The sequence below is a fragment of the Zalophus californianus genome, chromosome 16 (assembly GCF_009762305.2).
Source record: "Zalophus californianus isolate mZalCal1 chromosome 16, mZalCal1.pri.v2, whole genome shotgun sequence".
NCBI lineage: Eukaryota > Metazoa > Chordata > Mammalia > Carnivora > Otariidae > Zalophus > Zalophus californianus.
This window is the reverse complement of record NC_045610.1, coordinates 55704039-55718604: the sequence shown is the minus strand read 5'-3', so window position 1 is coordinate 55718604 and position 14566 is coordinate 55704039. Positions and strand designations below refer to the sequence as shown.

Genomic DNA, 14566 nt, shown 5'->3' with positions numbered 1-14566 from the left:
AGCTACTAAGACATTTCCAGTACATTCGTTCATCAGCACCTGGCCTCCCTGCAATGGCGGGGAGCCGGGTGGTGCCCATAGCTGGAGGAGGGAACACCAGTGGCTTGTTCTGGGAAAGAGTCACAGCTGGATGCAGGGCCAGGGGTCCTTTCTGTGTCCCCAACTCCGCCCAGTGGACACCTGTCCAGCTGGGGGCTCCTCCCCAAGCAGGGCTTGTGGCAATTTATGACATGCCACTCACCGGCCACACGCTCTAGACCCCTTAACTTATCGGGTCCTTTCCTTCTCTCCTTGATGGGGGTGGGGGGTTTCTCCATCTCTACCCATCACCCATCAAAGGTGAGAGACTCAGACTGAGAGGTCTTGGCTGCTTCCCCTCTGCACACACACAGCCTAGAGCTAGGGTGCAGGGTCAAGTCCACTGGCAGGGGAGGGGTGGTGGTGGTGAAAGGGTCAACCATCGGTGGGCTTCCACTGCTCCCCAAGAGTCCAGAAAGTGAGTGGGAACCCTGCTTCCTCAGGAACGTTCTGGGAGCTGAACTTCCTCAGGATATTCCAGGTCACTAGGTGAGCTGCTCGTCTGTCATTTCCACTCTTTGAGACCCCTTTTTTCTTCCAGATCCCTGCATAGCTCGTCCCTCCTGAATTTTCCTCGGGGCCTGCACCTGCCTCTTTCCATCCCCACTGAGTCTTTGGTGCACACGCACACACACTTCCCCACAAGCCGTTACTGTTCATTTGGACACTTTGGGCATGAGTTAGTTCTTCTCTGATCAGGGTCTGTAGAAGAAAATCTCTTCCCTCTCTATGGCCCGAGGAGTACTGTCTTTGGACACATTACTGAACCCGAAGGCCAGCCTGTCTAATGGTTTGTATCACTGGTTCTACTGCAAAAGCTCTTTAGGTACCAAGCACATTGCATGGAATGTCTCGTTTAATACTTGCAGATGAGGGAAGTGGGGCTCAGAGAGGTATGGACACCTGCCATGACACACAGTAAGTGATAAAACGGGGATTCCAACTCAAGACAGCTGGAGGGCAGAGCCCCAGCCCCACCTACTCAGCTGCTGTAGCCTGGAGCCAAGGCCCTGGCAGCCTTGGTTATCATGTGACCCCTCGTCTGGCATAGCATTTGGCCTCAATCAAGTTTGCTAAGTACTCAGATGATTGACAGCAGAAGGTGCCCCATCCATGGTGTTAACTGGCCTGCCAGCTGGGAGGAAGGGAGCTTCCAGGAGGGACCCATGGTCAGACCACAGGGGGACTCACCCAAACAGGAGCCACTTTAACTAACACCCAGAGCCACGGTCGGGCTGCCCAGGAGCAGTGGCCCACGGGAAGGGAATGCGTTCTGGAGTCATTTGATGCCCTGCACAGTGTGCCAGGGGCTACATCCCGAGAGAAGAGGGGCAGGGACTGTGAGTGGGTCCCTCTGGCTCAGCTGCCACCTCTCCAGGGGACTGAGTGGGTGGGGGAGGTTCAGGCCCCCCAAGCCACAGCTGCTGGCGGGACAGGTGCTGTCTCTGGGGCCACTGGGGTGGGGGAGTGCCCTACCACCACCCTCTCGCCCATCTGGAGGTCTTCCTGACCCAGCCAGTTTAGATTTCCTCTTGTGGAGAGAAGAAAATTAAGGCTGGAGATCTCCCCCCCTCCCAGGATCTGGGGCGCAGGGTTAGGGACACACCAACAAACACGGGCACATGCACGCGCGCGCGCGCGCGCACACACACACACCCCGACACAGCTGTCTCAGAAATCATATCCGCCTCTTTTCATGCATTCATTGGGAGCGGAAGATTCCCTGGAGCTATCCCCAGGCAGCCGCATTCTCCGGGAACGCTGACTTCCACGGGCAGAGCTCTGGGAGAGGGAGGGGCAGACACAGATTAGGAGGGAGCGGGGCTAACCCACCCAAGTGCCTCGCAGCAGGACAGCAGGAAGGGGTCCTGATTCTCTCCGCTTTCTGGAAGGGCAGGCACCTTGTGCCTGGAGTCTGAGGGCGACAGGGACACTAGGGGCTATTATTAGACTCCCTGTCCCCAGTGCACTGCACACCCTGCCGGATCAGGATCCCTCAGGCCCTGCAGGAGCAAGGGCTGGTCAGGGAAGGCAAATAGCTGACTCCCAGCTCAGCGGCCCCCTCAGCGGCTCAGCCTCCCCCTCCGTCTCCCGAGACTCAGCAGAGGCCCTGCTCTGCCCTGACCTGCCCCACACGGGCCGATCAGGCCCAGGCCAGAGAACCTGACACTCTGCAGGCAGAAGCCACCAGGGGTCAAAGTCTCAACATGGGCCCAGAACTCTCAACAAATGGTCCCCGTCCTGGGCTTTTCAGCCTGAATCTTTGACCCAACAGTGAACTGACTCAGCTGGGCCACAGGGGCTGGAGCAGGCTTGGCCAGATTTCAGAAGGCTGGGAGAACCTTTAGTTCTGCCCCGGCGGGGAGGTCTGGGGAGCCCCTCCTCCAGGGGGAGTACAGAACCCGCAGAGGGAAGGGCCGGCGGAGCGAGGAAAGGGCAGAAGTGCAAGGATGAGGGGAGTGGCCGGCCAAGAAGCCAAGACCCCAGAAATTCAGGGCCTTGGAGTGTACGTACGGCGCAGGAGGCTGGAGCTGGTGTGAGATGGGGCTGACTGGGGACACGTCCCTTCCCCCAGACCTCCATATGTGGCTGTGGGCTTTGGGTGCACGGGAGGGAAGTCACCCCCGCCCCCACGCAGCCGCCTTCTCCGGCCCTGCAGCGGTCCAGGAGGGGGCCAGGCAGAGGTGCCCAGCGGCTCCCGACCTGCAAGCAGGGGCTGGGGAGGAGGGGGGCTGCGGAGTCGAACTCTGGAGACGAGTCAGTTTCTGCTCAAACTTCTCCCAGGCCACATAAACCCGGAAAGAGAGCGCCCGTCTTGGAACCGCAGACGGAAGAAAAGCCCGAGGCGTCCTTGGCATCCCCACAGCTCGCGCGAAGGAATTACCCGGGTACGGGCGCAAATGCCCCCCTCCCCCGGCGCTCGGGCCCCCACGCCCCGCACGCAGCCTCCGCGCCCCTCCCCCCCGTTCCCCACCGCTGGCAGAACTCCCATCTTTCCAGCTTTCCCGGCCCACGAGGTTCCCAGACGGGAGCGCCGTAGCCAAGAGTCCCGGGGGAGAAAGGGAGAGGGGTGAGGAGGCTGCGGGGCAAGGGTGGGAGGCGGGCCGGGGAGGCGTGCGGACCGCGGCGGGCGGGCCGGGAGGCGGACGGGGTGGTGCGGGGACTTGGGGCGCCGGCCGTGGCCCGGGTCCGGGCGGCGCGGACTCACCTCCCGGTAACTCTCATCGCGGGGGTTGAATGTGCTGTCCACCGGCTGCAGGCGCAAGCCCAGGTGCGGGACGCTGTGCAGCCACGCCACCCACCAGGGCGCGACGTACTCCACGCGCGCGGCCGGCATGGCTCGGCCCGAGCGCGCCCGCCTGCTGTCTGCTGCGGCCGCCGCTCCTGCCGCCGCCGCCGCCGCCGCTGCCACCCGGCCTGGGACGCGCGCCCCGCCCCGCCCCGCCCCGCCCCGGCGCAGGCCCCGCCCCGCCCCGCCCCGCCCCTCCCGGGCTGGACCACCGGCCCTGGGCGCGCCCTCGGGCTGCAGAGGGTCGTGCTGGGGAACCCGCAGGCTTTTCCTGCTCGGGATTCTGTCTTGGCCCCGCGGGCGCAGGAGATGGAAGAAGTGAAAACTGCCCCCCAAACGCCCCTGTTTCTTCACAGCCGTCTCTAGGTCCCCGGGCTTCTCGTTAGTTATTATCAAATCAGGATGTAGATTGTCAATGCGTGCTGCGAGCAGGGCAGTCCTGGCGCCAGATGCGAGACGGCCATTCCTAGGGCTGCCAGGGAGTAGTCAGTTCACAGTGTGGGGACGGCAGGGAGCAACAGTCTGCCCCTGGGTCCCTAGTTCTAAATTCATTCTCATTTATTGAGCACCCACCGTGTAAACCACGTGTACTCAGAGCAGTAAGACATGGTTCTGTCCCGCGAGCGCCCAGCCTATCTGCCCAAACAACTAACGGACGCTGCTTGGGAAGCCCTGGGGACTGAGAAAAGCAGTTTGATTCTGCCTGGCAGGCGGCACCGGGCAGGCCTCCTGGAGGAAGGGACCCTCGAGCGACCAGAGGGGAGGGTAGGAGAGTACTGGGAGCGCCAGGAAAGGCTGGACCTCTCGGGGAGACACAAGACCGTCCACAGCACACATTTACTGAACACCTACAATCTGCCAGGCACTGAACAGAGCAGGGGCATGGCGCTTGGCGGGGGCAGCTGGTAATAGCAGTACACACAGAAAGAGGCAAACTGCTGTCTTCAAAGGGGCTTTGGAGAAAAGCAAAAGCAGAGCAGGGTCAGTGGACCAGGATGCGCTCAGGTGCAGTCATTGATCTGATAAAGCCTTGTGGACACCTGGCCCTGAGTATGCTGAGCACTCACAGAAGCCCCAGGCATAAAAGCCTGGTTTTGGGAACTGCAAACAGCATGATGTGACGGGAGGACAGGTTGGGGCTGGCAAGTAGAGGTGAGGCTTGAAACAAGGACAAGGTCAAGGTAAAGTACCGCCTGAGGTTTACGTGAGAGTGGAGGAGTTAGGGGTCCTGATGGATCTGGCTGGAATTGGACACAGTCTGGGGGTGGTCACGAAGTGGGGAAGAGACATGGGTGAGAAAGGGGACTCCAGAGAAACTCCTGAGTTTCTGACTTGGGGAGCTGGGTGCGGTGCCCTGAAAGCGTGTTTGCCAGAGGGGCGTGGACCACAGACGTCCCTACTATGACCACTATCAGAGGTCCAGGGGCCAGGAGAGGGAGTTCCAGTTCCCTGGGCCCCTGACTGGGGCCATCTCATCTGGGCATGCCCAAAGCTGAGGCACTGAGGGTGTGCAGAAGGCCAGAGAGTGCTTCTTTTCTCATAGGGGTTTTCATTAATTCAACAAACTTTGGCAGAGCACCTTCTCCCTTCTAGGGAATACAGTGACCAATAAAACACCCGCGTTCCTGTCTGCATGGGGTCTAGAGTTTAGGGAGGAGAGGAAGCTTTTACCCCAGTGATGAGTTGCAAACCCTGTTCAGTGCTTTCAAGAGTCTGGTGTTGGTAGGAGGGTGGGGGCGAGCTACTCGGGGTGTCCTGGGCGAGGGATCTGAGCAGAGGGACAGTACATGATGAGACCGGGGACCGCGATCCGGGTGGGGGTGTTAAGGGTGTAGAAGAGAATCAAATAGGTACAGCACAGGGGGTGGGGGTGGCAGGGAGAGACTGTCAGACTGCAGGCAGGGAGAGCAGAGGCTGACCGGTCCCCGGGGTGGGGCGGTGTAAGAGGGAACTTCTCCAGGTGATGAAACTTTGGTTGCAGGGGTATTTATAAAAGTATAAGTGTTTGTCAAAATTCAGAGAATTATACACCAAGAAGGATGAATTTCACTGTAAGTTTTGCCTCAATAAGCCTTATTTTATATTTTTCTAAAAGATTTTATTTTATAGAGAGAAAGGGGGGAGGGGCAGAGGGAGAGGGAGTGAGAGAGACTCAAGCAGACTCCCTGCTGAGCACGCCCCCCCCCCCAATGTGGGGCTTGATCTCACAACCCTGTCATCATGACCTGAGCTGAAACCAAGAGTCAGATGCTCAACGGACTGAGCCATCCAGGGGCGCCTCAATCAGCCTTACTTTAAAATAAATACCTTTATTTAAAAAAAAAAAAAAAAAAAGGAGGGGAGGAAATAGGCAAGGGCCATTTCACACAGGGCCTGGTAAGGATTTTGGTCTTTGAGGTGGGCCCTGCTGCCTGTTGAGGAAAATGTACCTTTGAAGCAATGTCCTGGGGCCCTCGGCAGGCGGGCTCTGACAACTGGCATGAGGATGCAGCCTGGCACCTCCATGATAGGCCCTGCTGGGTGCCACATGCACGGTCCCCTCTCCCTCTTCCTCCCTGTTGACAGCACAGGAGGCTCCAGCTGCTGATCCTGCCTCCTGAACGCCGGAAGTTCGGGGATTTGGCATTCCTCTAGAAGATTAGAGTCACAACAGTGATTCTAAGTGCTTCAGGGGAGAAGGGAGGGCAAGATACCAGAGATCCCAAGCGGGAGGGTCTGCCTCCAGGGAAGGGGCGTGTCTCACCCTGGGGACTGCCCCTGAACCTGTTACCGGGGGGGTCCTGCCAGCCCGAGAGGGAGGGGGTGGGGCAGGGAGCAGGCCTGCAGACAGGCTTGAAGACGAATACCAAAGCTCACCCTCAGGGCCAGCGTAGCAGCCATCTGCGTGCAGCAATGAACACCCAAACCTGCTCTGCCGGTCTGCACCCAGCTAGACAGTGATCCTTCTAGCTTCTTCCCCAAAGGGCTGCTGACCTAAGCCAGGCGAGCCCACGGAGCAAAGCAGAACAGGAACAGGAGATTGCCTGGGGACACTTTTTTTTTTTTTTTTTAAGATTTTATTTATTTAAGAGAGAGAGACATAGCAAGAGAGGGAACACAAGCAGGGGAAGTGGGAGAGGGAGAAGCCGACTCCCCGCTGAGACAGGAGCCTGATGTGGGGCTCAATCCCAGGACCCTGGGATCATGACCTGAGCCGAAGGCAGACGCTTAACGACTGAGCCACCCAGGTCTCCCTGCCTGGGGACTCTTAATGGGAGTTGAAGTGAGAACAGCCCAATTGCCCATTCCAAACCAGCAACTGTGGCCCACGCCTCACCACTCAGCCGGTGTGCAGCAGGAATGGGCTCACCCAAGCCGACAAGTGGACCTCAGCAAAGCAGTGGTTGTACCTGGCCACCTGAGGGCTTAACACATACCTAGGCCTCCAACCAACTTAATCATTATCTCTGCCATCAGCCTTGGCCACCATGGAGAATTTTGAACAAGCACCCCAAACGGCTCCAAGGCACAAGCTGGGGCTGAGAACCGTGGCGGGAAAGGGTGCCTTCTCCAGGCACGGAGGCCAGACAAACGCCTGCAGGGTTTGTCTCCTAGGAGCTGGGGCCTGTCTCTGCACAATGTGCTGGGACAAAGGGAGCCCAAGTGGCAAGCCCTCCCTCTTCCTGGGAATCTTGAACACCCAGAGAATGGGGAAGACTGGAAGCCCCTGAAGGTGCTCCATCCTGGGTTGGTCACTGAGGCCGTGGACCCCTCCTGGAGGAAACCCATGCCTCTCATGACTGGATTCAAACTCCCTTACAGCCTTAGAATTTCTATAGGAAAAAATGCAACTAAATTCAGGCAGTAGGCTCCTGGGGAGTGGATTTTATCAAGTGAAGCATTTCTAGACCCACACTGGAGACCGCTCACTTGTAGTATGTCGCCACCTCGTGGTCTGTCCTGACATGACCCCCATTCACCTCAAAATTGCTAAGTGCCAGAAAAGCGACCAAACCTTTCCTCTTAGCTCATTCACCCTTACAACAGACCACTGAAGCATCAATATGGTTATGGGTTATGTGCCGTAACCAAATGTAAACTCAGGCCATGTCGGGAAAGGCAGTCTGGAGGACCCCACTCAGCCTCCTAAGAACTGGCCTTGCACACAGGAGTCCAACACAACTCCTGTCATGTTGTAGAGGCAGCTTTCTCTGCATCATAGACACTTACCCGACCCCATTATCTGTCCTCAGAAGGGAGGGGAGGGGAGGGGATCCACGAGGCTGATTGCCTTGCCGTTGCACAGGGTGACACCTGCTGGCCATCACCCGCCATTAAAGCTGATCTCACGGTCTTTTCTCTGTAAGCACTGTCCCATCCCTGCCTGATTCTCCCATGGTGACTCAATAGGCAGAGGTTTGCCGTTCTTCCCTGGGGCTGGTACCAGTGCATGGTGCTCAACAGTGAGGTAATTTCTCAAGATCATGCCAGCTGGCAAGTGGTAGAACCTGCATTTAACCCCCAAGGAGTCGGGGCTGGCTGGGACCTGAGCTGCTGCACTCATGCTGGAATTTGGGCCCTTTCGAGCAGTGGGTTACACTGTTAGCAGGGCTAACACTCATCTGCTCTTAGCAATAATCTCATCACACCCTACATATTCTGAAGCTCCACTTTACCTTGAGCGGCACTTAGGAAACAAAGTTTCCTAGCACTTAGTCTGAATAAAAAGCCTCCTGTCTACTCCTGCATCAAGGAATACTTCCCCATGGTGGATCTGAAAGCAGTGCTCTGTTTGGATGGGATAGCTCAGCCTGTTGCTATTTCCTAGAAGCTAATCAACTCCACCTTGTAACTACCATTTTCATTATCAGGAAGCTCACTTTACCTAAATGACTTTTAAATCCCATGAGGGCATACTGGCTTACTTCCACAAATATCTGCCTCTTCTGTGTGTTTCCATCTATTCATTTTCCAAACTTAGGCTAAACAAAGGATGGTTTTATTTGTCCATTGAGATCACAGCCAAAGATCAGGGATGCAAGTAAGTAGCAACCAGGACCCCCATCCTGTTCCCACCAGAAGGCACGACCAAGTAGTATTTCCCTTCCCACCCTCAAAGACAAAGGACATTTTACGAATTTTTAAAACTTTAATACAGTTCAAATCAGTGGGCCAGGTTCACTTCAGCTCCTTCACTGCCAAACCTAGAGGAAAAGATACAAAAGTGAGTCACCCAGAACATACATTTTTATTTAGAGTTACTCTTGCCTATCTGGATTTGTACTTAAGCTAAAGAGAGTTAACAAACTCAGAAATTAAGCATACCATGGTGGTTTTGCTTAAAATATTAAGTTAATCAGGGTTGTGAGATTGAGCCCCATGATAGGCTCTGTACTGAGCGTGGAACCTGCTTAAGATTCTCTCTCTCCCAGATGATGGACTCTGAAAAACAAACTGAGGTTTCTGGAGGGGAGGAGGGTGGGGGGATGGGTTAGCCTGGTGATGGGTATTAAAGAGGGCACATTCTGCATGGAGCACTGGGTGTTATGAAGAAACAAAAGAATCATGGAACACTACACCAAAACAAATTATATAATATATGGTGATTAACATAACAATAAAAAATTAAAATAGAAAAAAAAAAGATTCTCTCTCTCCCTCTGCCCCTCTTGCATGCCCTTGCTCTAAATCCAAAGAAATAAAGATAAAAAAAAAATTAAGTCAGTGTTAGGGGCGCCTGGGTGGTACAGTCAACTCTTGGGTTTCTGCTCAGGTTGTGATCTCAGGGCTGTGAAACTGAATCCCACGTGGGGCTCCAAGCTCAGCGGAGTCTGCTTAGGACTCTCTCCCCCTGCCCGCTGTACCCCCCCGCCAACCCCACACATGCGCTCTTAAAATAAATCTTTTAAAAAAAAAAACTTAAAAAAAAAAAAAAACCCTCAGCGTTTGATAATTAAAAAACAAAACCAAAACCAAACAAAATCAGAAAGCATTCCCTCTCTCAGCCTTCATGAAGAGGTCTCAAGAAGTTCTTGTCAAGCTGCATTGGTGAAGTTTCCGGTATGAAGGGGCAGCCTTTGAGACCACTCTGCATTCCGGGCCATCTCTGCCCCGCCTCAGCTTTTGGTCCCCCCTCTCTCCCCAGGATGGGCCCTAAGTCTCACCTATACTCATGGCCTATTTAGTTTTCTGACCTGCAAAAATGGGGATGGGTACCAGCACCCACCTTGTAGGGTTGCAGGGAGAAGAAAGAGTTACCCACAGAGTTAAATGTTCGCTGTTACTATTCTGTGTTAGAAAAGCATGGATGGGAGCGAAACAAACTGTTCTCTGGCCAGGGAAACTATTTCTGGAATGGGATGGAACTCTGAGGATCACAACTATTCATTCCTTGCACCACCAACAGCAAGAGCAGATACTTTGACAAGCCACAAAATGGGACTTTCCTAAATCTGGGAACAACTCAAGAAAAGAGATGGCAACACAAGTGCCTTCCACATTTCGGGTCAGCCCCCCAGGACCCCAGGCTCGCTCACCTGGGGGCAAGGACTGCTTCAGCTTCTCTGCCTTCTCCTTGTCTGTGATGACCAAGGTGTAAAGGTATCTGCTGCACCGAACTTTAAACTTCACATTATCCTTATTTTTCTTGATCTTGACGGCTTCCAAAGAGACCAGAATTAGGAATTAAATTGTATCACAGAAGAGATGTCACGCAGTTCATCTGCTTTATATTTATGTAGAAAAGTGGCACTTTTGGCTGCAACCACGGTCAGGGCTGTGCTCGCCTCCCTGTACCATCCCCTCTGCAGAAACAGAAAACCAGAAGCCCTCTACACTTCAATATTAACAGTGTCAGAAACCTACATTTCCCTTATATTAATACGTCAGAGCCTAGGGCTTATTAATCTAAACTGGTTTACACATAAAAACAGATAATCTGATACGTGGAACACATCCGAGAACATTCTGTAACCATCTTATTTTTTAAAGGGATAAATGTAGCTCATCAAATAAGGAGATGTATCATCTGCTAGGATCAAGAACGTTCCACCTCTCTACTTCTGGGAATCAGTTCTCTGCCCCCCCCACCCCCCCTCCCCCCGCCAACCCCGGGACAATGGTAACTACTTTCTTCAGGGTCTGCCAGCCACCTGCCCCAGAGTTATGTGCTAAAGCTTTTCCTTAAATTTATGAAACCCATTTTCCGGGCTCTTTCCTACTGCCCAATTCTATCTCAGGACCACAGCTCAGACAACAGAGCCCCAAGTGTGACTCAAGCTCAGCAGTGCAAGGTCTGAAGTTTTGTTGGCGGGGGGGACAAGCGTCCGTGCATTTCCATGGAGAACATTTTATGTATCCATCAAAACTCCTCATTCGAACTTTAAAAACAGGTCAGACACTCCCAAGAATTCATTATTATAAATGCACTCAAGTGCCCATCCCGAGTCAGGTGGCTGCACATGGGTTCTAGTGGCTCAGCCCGAGCCTGACCAGATGGCTGGACACACAGGCCCTCAGCCCCACAGAAGCGGCGCCGAGATTCACTTGGACTGACAACCCCCAACTCCCTCTCTGCCAGTAACTCTAAAGAAACGAGGCACGTCACGGGACGCAGCACTTGAGCCTGCCCAAGGCAATGGCTGCCTTAGCTTATGTTTTAATAAATCCAGCAAACTGGGTCTTCGTTCAAACCAACCTATTTTGCTATCTTCACATTCCTCTTAAAGCTGAGTATGCTGCATCGCCTAGCAGCTGCCGTGTGCCTATAAATTACATGGGACAATCCTAAGACCCTCTTAAAGAAAAAACTGTTTATTCAACGCTGTCATCCTGTGCAGTCCTTCCACCTAAGGACATAAACCCAAAGAACTGAGAGCAGAAACGAGAGATATCTGCACACCAGTGTTCAGGGCAACAGGATTTGAAGTAGCCAAAAGGGAGATACCACCCAATGCCCACTGCTGGATGCACAGTGGCAGATCCACACGATGGATTATTCAGCCTTAAAAGGAAATTCTGACAAATGCTACCACATGGATGAACCCAGAAGACACTGTGCTAAATGAAGCGAGCCAGTCCCACAGGGACAAACACTGCTGATTTCATTTACAGGAGGTTTCTAGAGCAGTCAAATCAATAAAGTAAGCAGAACGGTGGAAGCCAGGGATTGGAGGGAGAATGGTAGGTTAGTGTTTCTTGGGTATAGTTTTAGTTTTACAAGATCATGAGTTCAGAAAATGCTGTGGGAAGGTCCCCAGTGCCAGCAAACTGTACACTTAAAATGAGGTTTTGTTACGCCTATTTCTAATTAAAAGTATTTTTTAAAAGTTTACTCAACAAGAACTGAACATTCTGTGTCCAGGGGACCACACAGTCTAAAATCAGGATCCTGAATTCCAATGCAAACGAATCTGATGGACTGGGTGCCACTTCTTCATGGTACTAAGGAGCCTTGCACCAATCCCATGGGACAGATGCTATTACCAATCCCCCTTCAACGGAGGGAAAAGATAGTGTCGTGTTTAATTTGTTGAGGATGGCTTACCTCCTCACAGAGCTAGGATTTGAACCAGACAGTGACTCAAATTCCCTGGCCTGAATGATGATCACAATGACCTCTCTTTACAGCTCGACAGTGTACCAACAGTCCCCAGAAGCACTGGACAGAGCACACTCCTCCCTGTTCCCACAGATGGCCACCATTTCACACAGTCCCAGACAAACAGGACCCTCCCTTCCCCTGTGAACCCAATAAAACGCTCTCCCCGAGCTCCCACCACCATTTCAGCCTTCCACTGACAGAGCCTTAGAGCCTTAGAGCCTTGGCCACCTCAATCCGTCAGCAGAACACGGCTTACTTTTCGCAAATGATCTGATGTTCTCTTGAGAACACATTTCGGAGGGGAAAGGAAGCTTTAAGCGCTATCTGATGAGGCAGAAAAATGAGGACTCTGGGCTACCCCCCCCCATCTACCATGTAGGAAGCACAAGCCCCCACACCTCCCTCAACTCTAACAAAGGGGTACCAGCCCGACTCCCTCCCACATGCGGTGCACCAGTGAGAACACTGGGCACCAGGGGCTAGTACCATTGGGTGAACCCACTGAAAGCTTGCTGTTGTAGGCTTCTGATGCACCGTTCCCTTTTCCTTATTTATGCGCGCAGGAAACTAACTCCCACACGTGACAAGTCAGACTACTTCCTACAGCCCACTGTCCGGGGCCTGGGCTCAGGCAGCAGTGGGCCCAGAACCCGACCCGGGGCACCAAGGTCAGGGTTCTGAGATGTGCATTTCCAGACTTCCACGCGGTAAGGACTCTGCTCAGAACGCACACCTCTTCTGAACTAAGGATGGTTTTTAAAATGCTCACAATTAGCCAACGAAGGGAACACACTGCCCAACAAAGTCTTCCTTCTGGGAAATAGGATAAATCCCTGCTCCCGGGCAGCCAGGCATCTGCTTCAACAGCCTCCCTCGGTCTGACACCCCAGGGACCCACGCTCCAGGGGACCGTCCAGCCTACGGACCAGGGGAAGGTCTAGGGAGGGACCTGGGGAAGGTCTAGGGGGGATCCAGGGGAAGGAAGGTCTAGAGAGGAACCAGGATAGGATCCAGGGTAGAAACCAAGGGAAGGTCTAGGGCGCGATCGGGGTAGGATCCAGGGCAGGGCCCAGGGCAGAGGACCGCTCCACGCGCGCACGACCGTCCTCACTCTTGCAGTTCAGAGCGACCACTTACATTTGGCGTCCTTTCGCCTGGCCGTGAGCAAAAAGTCCTTGATTTCCTCGATTTTGCGAGGCTGAAACACAAACAGGTTCGTGCGCCGCACTGACACACTTGTTCCGGCCATGACTTGACCACCGCCACCAACCCCTCACGGGGACCGGGGACTCGGGACTCCAGCAAAGGCGCTCCTGCCCCCGCCCCCGAGGGGGCCCCAGCAGGGGCCATACTCACCATGGCTACGGGGGGCGCACGGGAGCGCGCGGCCGGCACCTGCGGAGAAGACCGATGTTGGCGTCAGCGGGGCGCGGGGATTGGCGAGGATCCCCGCTTCTCCTCCCCACCCTCCCCCCGAAATGCCCCCTCCGTCGCACTCCATCCTCCTCTCCCGCACCCTCGGTCCACACTCAGGGTCCCCAGATCTCACCCAATCGTGGATCACCCCGGATTACCCCTCAGGGCCCCGTTCAGAGCCCGAAACACTCACAGCGAGCAGCAAGAAAAGAGGACGGAAAAGAGCGAGACTTCCGTTTCCGGGCAGTTAAAACCCTCCCTCGGAGGAAACTGGGTACGGTGTCTGCAAAGGGTCAAGAATAATATAGGCGTTCGTCCTTCCCATTGCAGCACCTCTGCCCCCTCCTGGCCTAGATTAATGGTGTATATCAGGAATAAAATAGGCGGCCTTCCTCCTCCCTCCACTCTCTTTCCCTTCTCCACCCCCAACCCCCACCTTGGCTTTGCTAGGCTTTATCTCAGATCCAGTTTAAAGACCGAATACTTAGGGCGCGTGGGTGGCTCAGTCGTTGGGCATCTGCCTTCGGCTCAGGTCACGATCCCAGAGTCCTGGGATCGAGTCCTGGGATCGAGTCCTGGGATCGAGCCCCGCATCGAGCCCCTCATCGGGCCCTTTGCTCAGCGGGGAGCCTGCTTCTCCCTCTCCCGCTCCCCCTGCTTGTGTTCCCTCTCTCGCTGTTTCTCTCTGTCAAATAAAAATATAAAATCTTAAAAAAAAAAACAAAACAAAACCCAAAAGCAAGAAACTAAAGACCGAACACTTATTAGCTTCTACTTTCTTTAGATGTGTGCATTGAGCATCTAAGCAGGGATTTTCCCATTTAAATAAAGGGATCCTTCTATGTACACTCTAGAACCTCTTTGTAGAGGTTTCTCACGTTTTCTTCTGGTCATCTTTTCCGCGGACATCTAATTTGTCCTGAGCAAGGCCCTCTTTTCCACTTAATGGAGCTTTTCCACTCGCCTCTCCCAATTCCTTTAAGAACTGGTGCACATACGGGTAAATTAGTACTTTCGATAGCTGACATTTATGGAGCACTTGTATGGGGCATCCCCTGTGCTAAGCACTTTTCCCCTGGGACCTCTGATCTTTGGCGCACCTGGGAGAGCTGGTTCTTGTTGTTACCCCAGTTTTACCCGTGGGGGAGAATGAAGGCTTGTCCTTTCCGGGAGAGGGGAAGCCAGGACTTGACCCCATGAGG

General features: G+C 54.1%; 2 protein-coding genes across 3 annotated transcripts in view; both read right to left on the bottom strand.

The window, feature by feature from the left end:
- TTYH2 (tweety family member 2) overlaps positions 1-3475 on the bottom strand; it is a 37716-nt gene extending 34241 nt beyond the window's left edge. Inside the window, exon 1 of the mRNA XM_027568203.2 lies at positions 3287-3475. Coding sequence (XP_027424004.1) covers positions 3287-3415 — 129 coding nt within the window. The 5' untranslated portion in view covers positions 3416-3475. The remainder of the gene's footprint in view (positions 1-3286) is intronic.
- Positions 3476-8475: 5000 nt separating this feature from the next.
- On the bottom strand, positions 8476-13613 carry RPL38 (ribosomal protein L38). 2 transcript variants are annotated; one of them, XM_027568366.1, is made up of 5 exons: positions 13558-13613; positions 13305-13343; positions 13086-13146; positions 9883-10005; positions 8476-8550 (listed from the first exon to the last, which is right to left on the bottom strand). In XM_027568366.1, exons 2-5 carry the CDS (start codon positions 13305-13307, stop codon positions 8525-8527), a joined length of 213 nt encoding a protein of 70 aa, XP_027424167.1. In that variant the 5' UTR covers positions 13308-13343; positions 13558-13613; the 3' UTR covers positions 8476-8524. The 2 variants fall into 2 exon arrangements, with proteins under 2 accessions (XP_027424167.1, XP_027424166.1); XM_027568365.1 differs by having other exon boundaries at positions 13498-13600.
- Positions 13614-14566: the final 953 nt, after the last annotated feature.

Bases quoted from the DNA above. Each gene is read 5' to 3' on its own strand.
- RPL38 (XM_027568366.1), bottom strand. The intron at 10,006-13,085 runs GTAAGTGGTCGC...TCTCTTTGGAAG, and splicing joins CAGGCGAAAGGACGCCAAAT to CCGTCAAGATCAAGAAAAAT. The intron at 8,551-9,882 runs GTGAGCGAGCCT...CTTTTCCTCTAG, and splicing joins GAAGCAGTCCTTGCCCCCAG to GTTTGGCAGTGAAGGAGCTG.